This window comes from Otolemur garnettii, unplaced genomic scaffold (assembly GCF_000181295.1).
Source record: "Otolemur garnettii isolate 467f Iridium unplaced genomic scaffold, OtoGar3 scaffold00187, whole genome shotgun sequence".
NCBI classification, from domain to species: Eukaryota; Metazoa; Chordata; class Mammalia; order Primates; family Galagidae; genus Otolemur; species Otolemur garnettii.
Window position 1 is genome coordinate 208,284 of NW_003852582.1, and position 13,302 is coordinate 221,585.

General features: G+C 40.0%; 1 protein-coding gene across 1 annotated transcript in view; it reads right to left on the reverse strand.

Annotated features, from left to right (window-relative positions):
- The window catches only part of CCDC173 (coiled-coil domain containing 173), a 48,823-nt gene that overhangs the window by 22,074 nt on the left and 13,447 nt on the right, over nt 1–13,302 (reverse strand). Inside the window, exons 3-5 of the mRNA XM_003800856.2 lie at nt 12,117–12,290; nt 11,826–12,019; nt 6,781–6,937 (exon numbers count right to left, since the gene is read on the reverse strand). Coding sequence (XP_003800904.1) covers nt 6,781–6,937; nt 11,826–12,019; nt 12,117–12,290 — 525 coding nt within the window. The remainder of the gene's footprint in view (nt 1–6,780; nt 6,938–11,825; nt 12,020–12,116; nt 12,291–13,302) is intronic.

Consider the following 13,302-nt stretch of genomic DNA (forward strand, 5'->3'; position numbering starts at 1 on the left):
TCTCCCATTCTGAGGGCTGTCTGCTTGCTTTACTGTGTTCTTGGCTGTGCAGAAGCTTTTTAGTTTGATCAGATTCCAGTAATGTATTTGTGGTGTTGCTTCAATTGCCCGGGGGTGGGGTGGTGTCCTCCTCATAAAATATTCTCCCAGGCTGATTTCTTCAAGTGTTTTCCCTGCACTTTCTTCTAGTATTTTTAGTTTTATGTCTTAATTTTAAATCTTTTATCCAGTGAGAGTCTATCTTAGTTAATGGTGAAAGGTGTGAGTTCAGTTTCAGTCTTCTACAGGTCGCCAGGTAGTTCACCCAACACCATCTGTTAAATACGGAGTCTTTTCCCACTGAATGTTTTTAATTGGCTTATCAAAGATCAAATGACAGTAAGTAGCTGGGTTCATCTCTTGGTTCTCTATTCTGTTCCAAACATCTACCTCTCTTGTTTTTGTGCCAGTACCATGCTGCTTTGATCACTATCAATTTATAGTATAATCTGAAGTCTGGTAGCGTGATTCCTCCTGCTTTGTTTTTATCTCTGAGTAATGTTTTGGCTATTTGAGGTTTCTTCTGATTCCATATAAAATGAAGTATTATTTTTTTGAGGTCTTAAAAGTATGACAGTGGTGCTTTAATAGGGATTGCATTAAAATTGTATATTGCTTTCAGTAGTGTGGACATTTTAACAATGTTGATTCCTCCCAGCCATGAGCATAGTATGTTTTTCCATTTGTTAACATCTTCAGTTATTTCTTTTCTTAGAGTTTCATAGTTCTCTTTATAGAGATCTTTTGGTCCCTTGTTAGGTAAACTCCCAAATATTTCATCTCCTTTGGCACTATTGTAAAAGGAATAGAGTCTTTGACTGTTTTTTCAGCTTGACTATTGTTGGCATATATAAAGGCTACAGATTTGTGAGTATTGATTTTGTAACCTGAGATGTTGCTGTATTCCTTGATCTCTTCTAAGAGTTTTGAAGTTGAATCCCTGTGGTTTTCCAGATATACAATCATATCATCTGTTAAGAGTGAAATTTTGATCTCCTCTGACCCTATATGGATACCCTTGATGGCCTTTTCTTGCCTGATTACTATGGCTAAGACTTCCATTACAATGTTAAAAAGCAGTGGAGACAATGGGCAATCTTGCCTGGTTCATGATCTGAGTGGAAATGATTTCAATTTAATTCCATTCAATACAATATTCGCTGTGGGTTTGTTGTAGATGGCCCCTATCAGTTTAAGAAATGTCCCTGCTATACCATTTTCTTAAGTGTTCCGATCATGAAAGGATGCTGGATATGATCAAAAGCTTTTTCTGCATCAATTGAGACAATCATATGGTCTTTGTTTTTTATTTTGTTTACATGATGAATTATATTTATAGATTTATATACATTGAACCAGCCTTGAGACCCTGGGATAAAACCCACTTGGTCATGGTGTATCATTTGCTTGATGTGTTGCTGGATTCTGTTTGCTAGGATCTTATTGAATATTTTTGCATTGATATGCATTAGAGATATTTGTCTATAATTTTCTTTTCTTGTTGGGTCTTTTCCTGGTTTGGGGATCAAAGTGATGTTTGCTTCATAGAATGTGTTGGGTAGTCTTCTTTTTCTATATTTTGGAAAGGGTTAAGTAATAGTAAGATTAAGTAAAGAGGTTTGGTAGAATTCTTTAAAGGTTTGGGAGAATTCTGATATGAAGCCATCTGGTTCCAGACTTTTCTTTTTGGGGAAATGGTGGATAGTTGATGCTATTTCAGAGTTTGATACAGGCCTATTCAACATTTCTACTTCATTCTGGCTAAGTCTAGGAAGGTGGCATGCTTCCAAGTTTTGATCTATTTCCTTCAAATTTTCATATTTCTGAGAATAGAGTTTCTTGTAATATTCATTACGGATTTATTATTATTTTTTATTAAATCATAATAAAATGTACACTGATACATTTAACACATCCATCACAATTACACTCATTTCTTAATAGTTTTGAAATGCACCATTGCATCAAAGGATTTTTTGAATTTCTGAGGAGTCTGTTGTTATTTCGTCTTTGTCATTTCTGATTGATGAAATTAGAGATTTTACTTTTTTATTCCTGGTTAGGTTACCCAAAGGTTTATCTATTTTATTGACCTTTCAAAAACTAACTTTTTGATTTATTGATCTGTCGTATAATCCTTTTATTTTCAATTTCATTTAATTCTGCTCTAATCTTGGTTATTTCTTTTCTTCTTCTGGGTTTAGGATTGGAATGTTCTTCCTTTTCCAGTTGCTTGAGATGTCCCATTAAGTTGTCAACATCCTCTCTTTCTGTTCTCTTAAGGAAGGCTTGCAATACTCAAAATTTCCCTCTTAGGACTGCCTTAGCAATATTCCAGAGATTCTGGTAATTTGTGTCTTCACTATCGTTTGTTCCAAAAAATTGGTAATTTCCTTCTTAATCTCATCTATGACCCAGCTATCGTTCAGCATGAGGTTATTTAGTTTCCATGTTTTTGCATGAGTATGCAGATTCCTGTTGTTACCGAGTTCCACTTTTATTCCATGACAGTCAGAGAAGATACAAGGAATAATTTCTATTCTTTTAAATTTGCTGAGGTTAGACTTGTGACCTAAAATGTGATCAGTTTTGGAGTATGTTCCATAGGCTGATGAGAAGAATGTGTATTCAGTTTTGTTAGGATGGAATGTTCTGTAGATATCTGTTAAATCCAATTGTTGAATGGTTAAGTTTAAGTCTAAAATTTCTTTGCTTAATTTCTTATTGGAGGATCTATCCAAAACTGCCAAAGGGGTGTTAAAATCTCTGACTATTATGGTGCTATAGGAAATCAAGTTGCTCATGTCTGTTAGAGTCTCTCTTATAAATTGAGGTGCATTCTGGTTGGGTGCATAAATGTTAATAATTGAAATCTTATTATGTTGATTATTACCCCTAACAAATATAAAGTGACCATCCTTATCTTTCCCAAGTTTTGTTGGTTTAAAGCCTATTGTATCTGTGAATAAAATTTAAACACCTGCTTTTTTCTGATTGCCATTAGCATGAAATACAGATGACTATCCCTTCACCCTGAGTCTGTATTTATTTTTTAAGGTAAGATGAGATTCTTATATGCAGCAGATATCTGGCCTGAGTTTTTGTATCCAGTCAGCCAACCTGTGCCTCTTTACAGGACCATTTGAGCCATTCACATTAATTGAGAATATTAATAAACCTGGCAGTATTTTGGGTATCGACTTTTTCAAAAGTCCAGTGGACATTTTTAATCCTTTTGCCACTATAGAAGTTGGAATTTGATCAAAAGTTTGTCAGTGAGTTTACTTTGGTGGTAGAGGATTATGCTGGTCATTATGGAGGATAGGTTTGAGAATATCCTGGAGAGATGGTTTACTTATGGCAAATTTCTTCAGCATGTGAATGTCATTAAAGTATTTAATTTCTCCATCAAAAATGAAACTCAGTTTAGCTGGATACAGAGAGCTTCTGCATCATGTCCCCTATTGTGCCCCTGGGTATAAGGGCGAAGCCAGAAACATAGGCCTCCATCATCTTGGTGAAGTTCTCCTTCGATAGGCCTAAGGGGCCAGGTCTTCCAGGACCCCAGGCACATAGAAGAAGATGTCCTCATCCAAGCCACTGAGGTCAGCCTCCAGGAGGTGAGTCTGGACAAAGGCAAAGAGGGCTGCACTGACAATCCTCTCCAGCTCCATGCTCTCTCCTCTTCTGCTCCATGGGGTGCTGCTGGCAACTTGTCCCATGCAGTGCAGCTCTCTTCCCCCAGCCCCACCAACAGTTCCTCTAATTCCAACTTTACCTCCATTCTATTAATCTTATTTGCAATCCAAATTCTGAATTTGATTTCTGACATCTCAGCCATTTGTTTATGAATAGGATCTTCTAGTGTATCTGCCTTGTTGTTCCTTGGGAGAGTTGATCTACACTGATTATTCATGTTACCAGAGATTTTCCACTGATTCTGCTCTATGATTATTTTTTTCACCACTTGGTTAGAGAAGGAAATAAGGTGAAATTGGATTGGGGGCTCCTAGAGTAGTGATTAACCAGCCCTTTGCCCAAGACCTGGGACTGGTGACTACAAGTTTTCCCTTCTAGCTTCGCAAAGGACTTGTATAGTACTATGGCCAGAGACACTAGGGACCTGCTTGGTGTGGTGGGACTAAGTGGCTCTATCTTGTTTTTAGCTGGTCTCTGTCCAATCCTGGTGAATCAGTAACTCTGAGTTGAAGCCTCAGCTGTGGAAAAATACAAGCAACTAAGACACCCCTCCCCCCATGGGCAGCAACTGCAAAAGGAAAATCAAACCTTCACACAAGAACACAACCAGGGTACCACCTTGGATGGTCCTCGGGTGATTGGCCCAGGTCAAGATTTCCAAATCAATTGTCCCAGTCAGCACCCAGTCTTAAGTGGGATAGTTCAAAAGGTCTCTAGCAACTAGATAGCAGGGGTCTGCTGGTAGCTCAAGTATGACTCGCTCTGGAGCTCTGTAGAGTCAGAAGGGCCCACCCAGCAAATGAATTAGTCTAGGAAGTTTGATGTCTCCTTCCCCTTCCCCACCTTGCACCTCTGTCGCACCCAGTCACTGGTAAGCCTGCAGGGCTGTGACCCAGTTCCCTCCAATGAGCAGGTACACCAGTGGTTTGCACCTCCCTGAGTTACTGGGAAATCTGTCTCCTCAGCCATGCCACCACACTCTACCTACCACCAGCCAGCAGGGGGAGCTGAAGCCTGGCTAACCTCAGGTGCTTAATGGAGGCTGGAGAGTTTCACTCAGTTCCAGCCTCGCCCCCATTTGATGTTGCTGCCACTTATATTCCCGCATAATTTGCGTTTCTGCCCTGGCTATATCTCAAAGTGGTTTTGATTTGTATTTCTCTGATGATTAGGGATGTTGAGCATTTTTTCATGTTTTTGTTGGCCATTTGTCTTTTGGGGGAAAGGTTCAGTTCATGTCGCTTGCCTGCTGATGGATGGATGTTGTGGCGAGCACCAATAGTCCCACTACTCCAGAGGGGTAGTCCCACTACTACCAGAGACTGAGCCAAGAGGACTGCTCAAGCCCAAGAATTTGAGGCTGCTGTGGGCTATGACGCCATGGCACTCTACTCAGGGTAACAGAGTGAGACTCTGTCTCAAAAAATAAAAATAAATAAAACCACTTTGAGGTATCACTTAACACCAATGAGAAAAGCCCACACTGCAAGGTACCAAACCTGCAGTTGCTGGTGGCAGGGCAGAGAGAGTGGTACACTTATGCATTTTTTTTTTTTTTTTGAGACAGAGCCTCAAGCTGTCGCCCTGGATAGAGTGCTGTGGCATCAGAGCTCACAGCAATCTCCAACTCCTGGGCTCAAGCGATTCTCCACCTCAGTAGCTGGGACTACAGGCACCTGCCACAATGCCCATCATTGTTGATGTCGGCCGGGACTGGATTCAAACCCACCAGCTCAGGTGTATGTGGCTGGTGCCTTAGCCACTTGAGCCACAGGCGCCAAACCCACTTATGCATTGTTGATGGGATTACAAACCAGCACAGCCTTTTTGGAAAGAAGTATGGAGAATCCTCAAAGAACTAAAAGTAGATCCATTTGACCCCATAATCTCATTACTAGGTATTTACCCAGAAGGAAAAGAAATCATATTATCATAAGGACATTTGCACTCAAATGTTTACAGCACCTCAATTCCCAATTGCAAAGATGTGGAAACAACCCAACTGCCCATCAACCATTCAATGGATGAATGAATTGTGGCATTTGTGTAACATAAAATACTATTTAGCCACAAAAAAGATGGAGATTTTGCATCTTTCGTATTTACCTATTGGGATTTGGAGAACATTAAATAAGTACCTAAAGAATGAAAATGAAAACATCCTATGCACTTAGTGCTAATCTGAAAATAGTAGTAGATTAGCAACTATAGGACCACACGAGAGAAAAACACAATTAAATTCAAGAAGCGGGAGAGCAGGTGGCGCCAGTGGCTCAGTGGGTAGGGCACTGGCCCCATATACTGAGGGTAGCAGGTTCAAACTGGCCCCAGCTGAACTGCAATAAAAAAATAGCTAGGTATTGTGGTCAGCCAAAAAAGATGTCATGAAAGTAGAGAGTAGAATGATAGTTACCAGAGGTTGGAAAGGGAGTTGGGGGTAGGGATGTAGAACTATAGGATTAGAAGTATAGATAGAAGAAGGATAAGTTCTAGTGTTTGATAGCATAGTAAGGTGACTACAGTTAAAACGATATATTAGGCTCAGCGCCTGTAGCTCAATGAGTAGGGTATCAGCCACATACACCAAGGTTGGTAGGTCCGAGCCCGGCCCGGGCCTGCTACACAACAATGACAATTGCAACCAGAAAATGGCCAGGCATTGTGGCAGGCACCTGTGGTCCCAGCTACTCAGGAGGCTAAGGCAAGAGATTCACTTAAGCCCAAGAGTTGGAGGTTGCTGTGAGCTGTGATGCCATAGAACTCTACCAAGGGTGAAGTAGTGAGACTCTGTCTCAAAAAAAAATAATAAAAAATAAAAACCCCAATATATTATTTATTTCCATATAACTAGAAGAGAAGACTTCATATGTTCCCAACACAAAGAAATAATAAATGTTCAAGGTCATGGATAACCCTGACTTGATCATTACCCATTGTACATATATATCAAAATACCACATATACCTCATAAATATATACAATTATGCATTAATAAAAAAGTTAGGCATCTGCCTTTGTACATATTTTGTACTTTTAACTTACAAAAAACAGTCTCCTGCTTTCATGTATCTCTTCCTTTCTCTTTTCTTGTTTTTTTCTCTTTTCTATTTCATATAATGAATTCTGTCGCTTTATTTCCTTAGCATCTTTTTCTTCATATTGTTTCCTTCTTTCTTCTTCTTCTTTACGTTCCTTTATTCTAAAGCAAAATCATAATTATAATTGAGAGAGAAAAGCATACAAAAAGGTTATGTTTTTAAGAAATGAATTAGATTTGGCCCAGCTCAGTGGCTAACACTTTGGGAGGACTAGGTGGCAAGATTGCTTACGGCCAGGAGTTTGAGACCAGCCCAGGCAACAGAAAATACGTCTACAGAAAATATTTTTTAAATGAGCTGGGTGTGATAGCACACACCTGCAGTCCTAGCTATTCTAGAGGCTGAGTCCAGGAGTTTTGAGGCTGCAGTGAGCTATGAGCACTCAACTTCACTCTAGCCTGGGTGACAGAGAGAGAGCCTGTCTCAAAACAAAAACAAAACTAGGGCATGCAAAAAGAGTCTTGCCTCTTGGTATCCTGTAATTTCTATTTCTTTGTGATCAATATAATTGAAATATGTTCTTTGCTCAAAAAGGATAGTCATTTCAAATTTTGGCAGACCTTAAGGCACATGGCTTACAAAGCACATCATGATCTGGTCCCAGCTTATCTCTCTAAACTTATCTTTGAGAGTGTCCCACTATTCCTCTGTACTACAGCCATCTTGACTACTTCTCCCAAATCTACCATAGTCTGACTCACTTCTGGGCCTTTACGTGTGCTATTTCTTCTGCTTAAAATATTTGTACAGCACATTTTTGTGTGGGTTATTCATATTCAATTCTTCAGAATTAAAGGCAGGCGCCAACCTCTCCTGAAAACCCTTTTCTAGACTGGGTCAGATATCCATTTTACATGGTTCCATATACCCTCTACATATATTTGCCAAAATATTTATCATTATGTTCTAATTATTTATTCCATTTTTGTATGCTCCTCTCCCAGATTGTGAACTTCTTTTTTTGTTTGTTTTGTTTGGCTTTAATTTTGCTTTCAATTGGCTTTCAATCTTTTTAGTTTGAAGGTTTCTTTCTTTCTTTCTTTTTCTTAATTTTTAGGGCTTTTTTTTTTGCCCTTCGTAGAGTGCTATGGCCTCACAGCTCACAGCAACCTCCAACTCCTGGGCTTAGGTGAATCTCTTGCCTCAGCCTCCCAAGTGGCTGGGACTACAGGCACCTGCCACAACGTCCAGCAATTTTTTTGTTGCAGTTTGGCCGAGGCTGGGTTTGAACCCACCACCCTCAGTATATGGGGCTAGCACCCTACTCACTGAGCCACAGGCACCGCCCTTTCTTTATTTTTATCACTTTGTGCCTCTCAGTAGAGTGCTATGGTGTCATAGCTCATAGCAACCTTTGACTCTTAGGCTTAAGTGATTCTCTTGCCTCAGCCTCCCGAGTAGCTGGGACTACAGATGCCTACCAGAACCCGGCTTTTTTTTTTTTTTTTTTTGGTAGAGATGGGGTCTCACTCTGGCTCATGCTGGTCTCAAACTTCTGAGCTCAGGGCAATCCACCAGTCTCAGCCTCCCAGGGTACTAGGATTACAAGCGTGAGCCACCATGCCCAGCCAGATTGTGAACTTCTTAAGAAGACTATATTGTACTCATCTCTCTATTCTCAGTGACTCAGTAAATGGAGGATGTTGAATAAAGGTATGAATGAGCTGGGTGCAGTGGCTCATGCCTGTAATCCTAGCACTCTGGCAGGCCAAGACAGGTGGATTACTTGAGCTCAGGAATTCAAGATCAGCCTGAGCAAGAGTAAGACCCTGTCTCTACTAAAAATAGAAAAATTAGGTAGAACTGATGGTGCATGCTTATAGTCCCAGCTATTCCAGAGGCTGAGGCAGGAGGATCATTTGAGTCTAGGAGTGTGAGGTTGCTGTGAGCTAGGCTAACACCACGGCACTCTAACCCAGAGCAACAGAGTAAAAACTGTGTTGCAAAAAAAAATTTTTTTAATTAAAAAAATAAATTTAGGGCAGTGCTTGTAGTTCAATGGGTAGGGAGCCGGCCACATACACTAAAGCCAGCTAAAACAACAATGACAAGTGCAACAAAAAAAAGGTCAGGTGTTGTGGCAGGCACCTGTAGTCTCAGCTACTTGGGAGGCTGAGGCAAGAGAATCACTTATGCCCAAGAGTTTGAGGTTGCTGTGGGCTGTGATGCTATGGCACTCTACCCAGGGCAACAGCTTGAGACTCTGTCTCAAATAAATAAATAAATAAATTTAACCCATAATCCTAGCACTTTGGGAAGCTGAAGCAGGTGGATTGCCTGAGTTCAAGAATTTTAGACCAGCCTGAGCAAGAGTGAGATCCCGCTTCTAAAAAATAGGCAGGCATTGTGGCAGGCACCTGTAGTCCCAGCTACTTGGGAGGCTCAGGCAAGAGGATCACTTAAGCCCAAGAGTTGGAGGTTGCTGTGAGCTATGACACCACCACACTCTGCAAAGTGAGTCTCAAAATAAATAAATAAATAAATTTAAATAGTAGGATTTCTGGAAACAAATTAGCAACTCAAGCTTACATGTTGAACATTCTTCCTCTCTTAATTTCCCGGAATTCAACCAATATGGGAAATTCTATACCATTACTAGAAATTAAAAGACAGACTTACCCATATACCTGAATTTTTAAGAGATTTCCAGGGAAAATAGGGTAGTTGAAAGTGCACTGAGCATATATATCATCTAGCCAGCATCCACAAGAAAGAGCCCACTGGGAGGAATAGGTAAAGGAATTTACACTGTCTTCAGAGCCTGAATATTCCCTAGACTGTTCTGAAGACATGCCAAAGAAACAGCTAAAACAAATCCTAAACCTCTAACCTATTGCCAAATACCACAAGGAAAGAGGATCTTGTGGCCTAAACACAGTCTGCATACAAAGGCTATAGGAGGGTGAATGGCCTGTGAAGGGGTAAACTGTTACCTTTACTTATCTCTGAGCTACAGTATAGAAGAAAGATTTCTCAAACACAAGTGACTCACTGGACAAATATTTGACTCCTTTTGCCAGTGGCTTTGTTCCTTACTTGTATAAATCCTTAGACTTTACACTGTCAAATAAAAAAATTACAATAAACCCAAAGGTTTCTCTTCCATTTTTTGCTAAGGATTGAAATAACTGGAAAATACACAATTTGGCAGTATATGTGTCCTGAGAATTGACATCCATATCACTTAGACATGTGATTTTGAAAAATAATTGTATATACGACAAACTAAAAAAGCATTTAATAAAACAATACTGTTGATCCAATTTCGTTTTATAAAATATGAGTATATGTGCTAAGGAAAAAAGTCTGCATCAGTACATCACCAATTTCAAGAGGCTAGAAGTGGAGGATAGAATATAGTACAAAGGGACATGAGGGAACTGTTGGGGGTAATGGACATGTTCTACATCTTGAGTTGGGTGGTAGTTATGCACCTATATGCTCATTTTATTTTATTTCTTTGAGATACAGTCTCACTCTGTCACACTGGGTAGAGTGCTATGGCGTCATAGCTCACAGCAACATCAAAATCTTAGGCTCAGGCTCTGCACCTATAGCTCAAGCGGCTAAGGCACCAGCCACATACACCAGAGCTGGCGGGTTCGAATCCAGCCCAGGCCTGCCAAACAACGACAACTACAACCAAAAAATAGCCGAGTATTGTGGCAGACACCTATAGTCCCAACTACTTGGGAGGCTGAGGCAAGAGAATCACTTAAGCCCAGGAATTAGAGGTTGCTGTGAGCTGTAATGCCATGGCACTGTACTTAGAGCGATAGCCTGAGGCTCTGTCTCAAAAAAAAAAAAAAATCTTAGGCTCAAGAGATCCTCTTGCCTTAACCTCCCAAGCAGCTGGAACTACAGGCTCCTTCCATGACACCTGGCTATTTTCTGTATTTTTAGTAGAGATGGGGTCTTGTTTCTGCTCAGGCTGATCTCAAACTCAAGCAGTCCACCTGCCTCAGCCTTCTAGAGTGCTAGGATTCTAAGCATTAGCCACTGCACTCAGACAGCTATATGCTTTTTTAAAGGTGAATTTTACTAAACATATTATATTTCAATGAGCCTGAACCCTCCACCACAAAAAAGAAAGTTTCACGGCTACACAGCAAAAAAATAATAGCAACTTCCCACTTTCTTTCTTTCTTTTCTTTTTGAGACAGTCTCACTTTGTCACCCACGGTGGAGTACTATGGCGTCACAGCTCACAGCAACCTCAAGCTCTCAGGCTTAAGCAATTCTCTTGCCTCAGCCTCCCAAGTAGCTGGGACTATAGGCACCCGCTATAACACCCAGCAATTTTTTTGTTGTTGTTGAAATTCTCATTGCTGTTTTAGCTGGCCAGGGCCAGGTTCAAACCCGCCACCTTTAGTATATGGGGCCAGTGCCCTACCCACTGAGCCTCAGGCACCCGCCCGTAACTTCCCACTTTCATTGATGTCTACTGTGTTCCATTATTATTGGAGCTGGCCATTTGACTTGTTTTAGATTCATGATAGGCCAAGTATACTTTCTTGTCCTTTGACTTTGGAATTAGTTGTATTTTTGCAAGCCCATGCTCACTTTCTTGCATCTCTGTCAACACTATATGAAAAGCTTCCCTCAAGTGACTGTTTCATCCAGGACCTCAGAATGAAACACATAGAGTGGATCACAACCCTCCCAAACAACAAACAAGCCCAGCCAGTCCAGTATCTTGAAGAAAAGCTGCTTGTCTGAGTCTAGCCTCTATCAGCCAACCCCCGCCAACCCACAGATGCATGAGAAATAAGGGTTTATTGTTGTATGCCACTAGGTTGTGTTGTTGTAATGCTACATTATTATTGTAGTAGTGACCATTTCACAATCTCTGGGTAAGGAAGTGATAGTGATTTTTAACATATTTCTTTGTACTTTTCCTACTAATTATTCTTCATGTATTATTTTTTTCAGAAAAAAATAACCATTTTTCAGAACGTTATAAAAAAGGTAATTCATGAACACACATACTGTTTTAGATGATCTTTGCTAAGAGCCACTCTTTCTCTATGTTGTTTTTCTGCTTTTTCTTGTTCTTCTTTAAAAGCTTTTTCAATATCGAGTTTCAATTGTTCCTCCCATTTTTTATCTGTCTTCCTCTTACTCTTTTGGAATTCGATCTGAGCATCACGTTCTTTCATAACTCTACTAAGAAGAAGTCCTGACTACAAAAAAAATTATAGTATTTTAAGAAAATAATGTCAAATTGTGTATAGATATATGTAAAATATATATAAAAATACAAAAAACCCCAAGTAGTACATGAAAGTTTTTCACTCTTTCTGTCTGGTAGAACTGATATTGCTTTGCATTTTCAATGGCCTTTTTTCTTTCTCCTTGTTTATGTATTGCTTCTTCTAGATCAAGAATTTGTCTTTCTGCCTCTATTTCTTCATTACGCTTCTTTTTGGCTTCAAGTTTCTGTTCTTTCATCCCCTATAAAAAAAAAAAAGAAGCAATTTTTTGTTTTCATTTTTTAATTTACCAAAATTTGGGTGGCGCCTGTGGCTCAAAGGAGTAGGGAGCCAGCCCCATATGCTGGAGGTGGCAGGTGCAAACCTAGCCCTGGCCAAAAAAAGAATTTACCAAAATTTAACATCATAATATGAAAAGTTGATCTTTCATTACAAGTCTTTATTATATTTGCATATTTCATTAGTAAATAAAAAGTGTTGAGCACTACCTGTGGCTCAGTGAGTAGGGTGCCAGCCCCATATACCAAGGGTGACGGGTTCAAACCCGGCCCTGGCCAAACTGCAACAAAAAAATAGCTGGGTGTTGTGGTGGGTGCTTGTAGTCCCAGCTACTCGGGAGGCTGAGGCAAAAGAATCACCTAAGCCCAGGAGTTGGAGGTTGCTGTGAGCTGTGACACCACATCACTCTACTGAGGGCAATAATGTGAGACTCTGTCTCAATAATAAAAAAAAGTGTTACATTTACAAACTTATTTTTTAGGTAGGTTAACACATTTACATGGTTTAAAATCTAATATATTACCAGTATATAGTGAACTTCAATCCTAACTTCCATCTGCAATCTCCTCTTACTATAAGATAACCACTATTATTAGTTTCCTGCGTTTTCTTCCAAAGTTCTTCCCTATAATTATGTAATAAATATATATCTTACTAGTGTTACTCCTTTAGAAAATCAACAGTAGCATATTTTATATGATCGTCTATACCTCTGAGGAGTCCACTCAATGTTCCAGGTCTTATAAGGGCTTTCTTTTCCTCTATTTGCCATACTGTCTAAGTCTTAAGAAAACCTTAGTTAGCCTGGTATACTGAAGTTTTTTTTCTTTTCTTTTTTTTTTTTGAGACAGAGTCTCGAGCTGTTGCCCTCGGTAAAGCGCCGTCACAGCTCACAGCAACCTCAAACTCTTGGGCTTAAGCAATTCTCTTGCCTCAGCCTCCCAAGTAGCTGGGACTTACAGGCGCCTGCCACA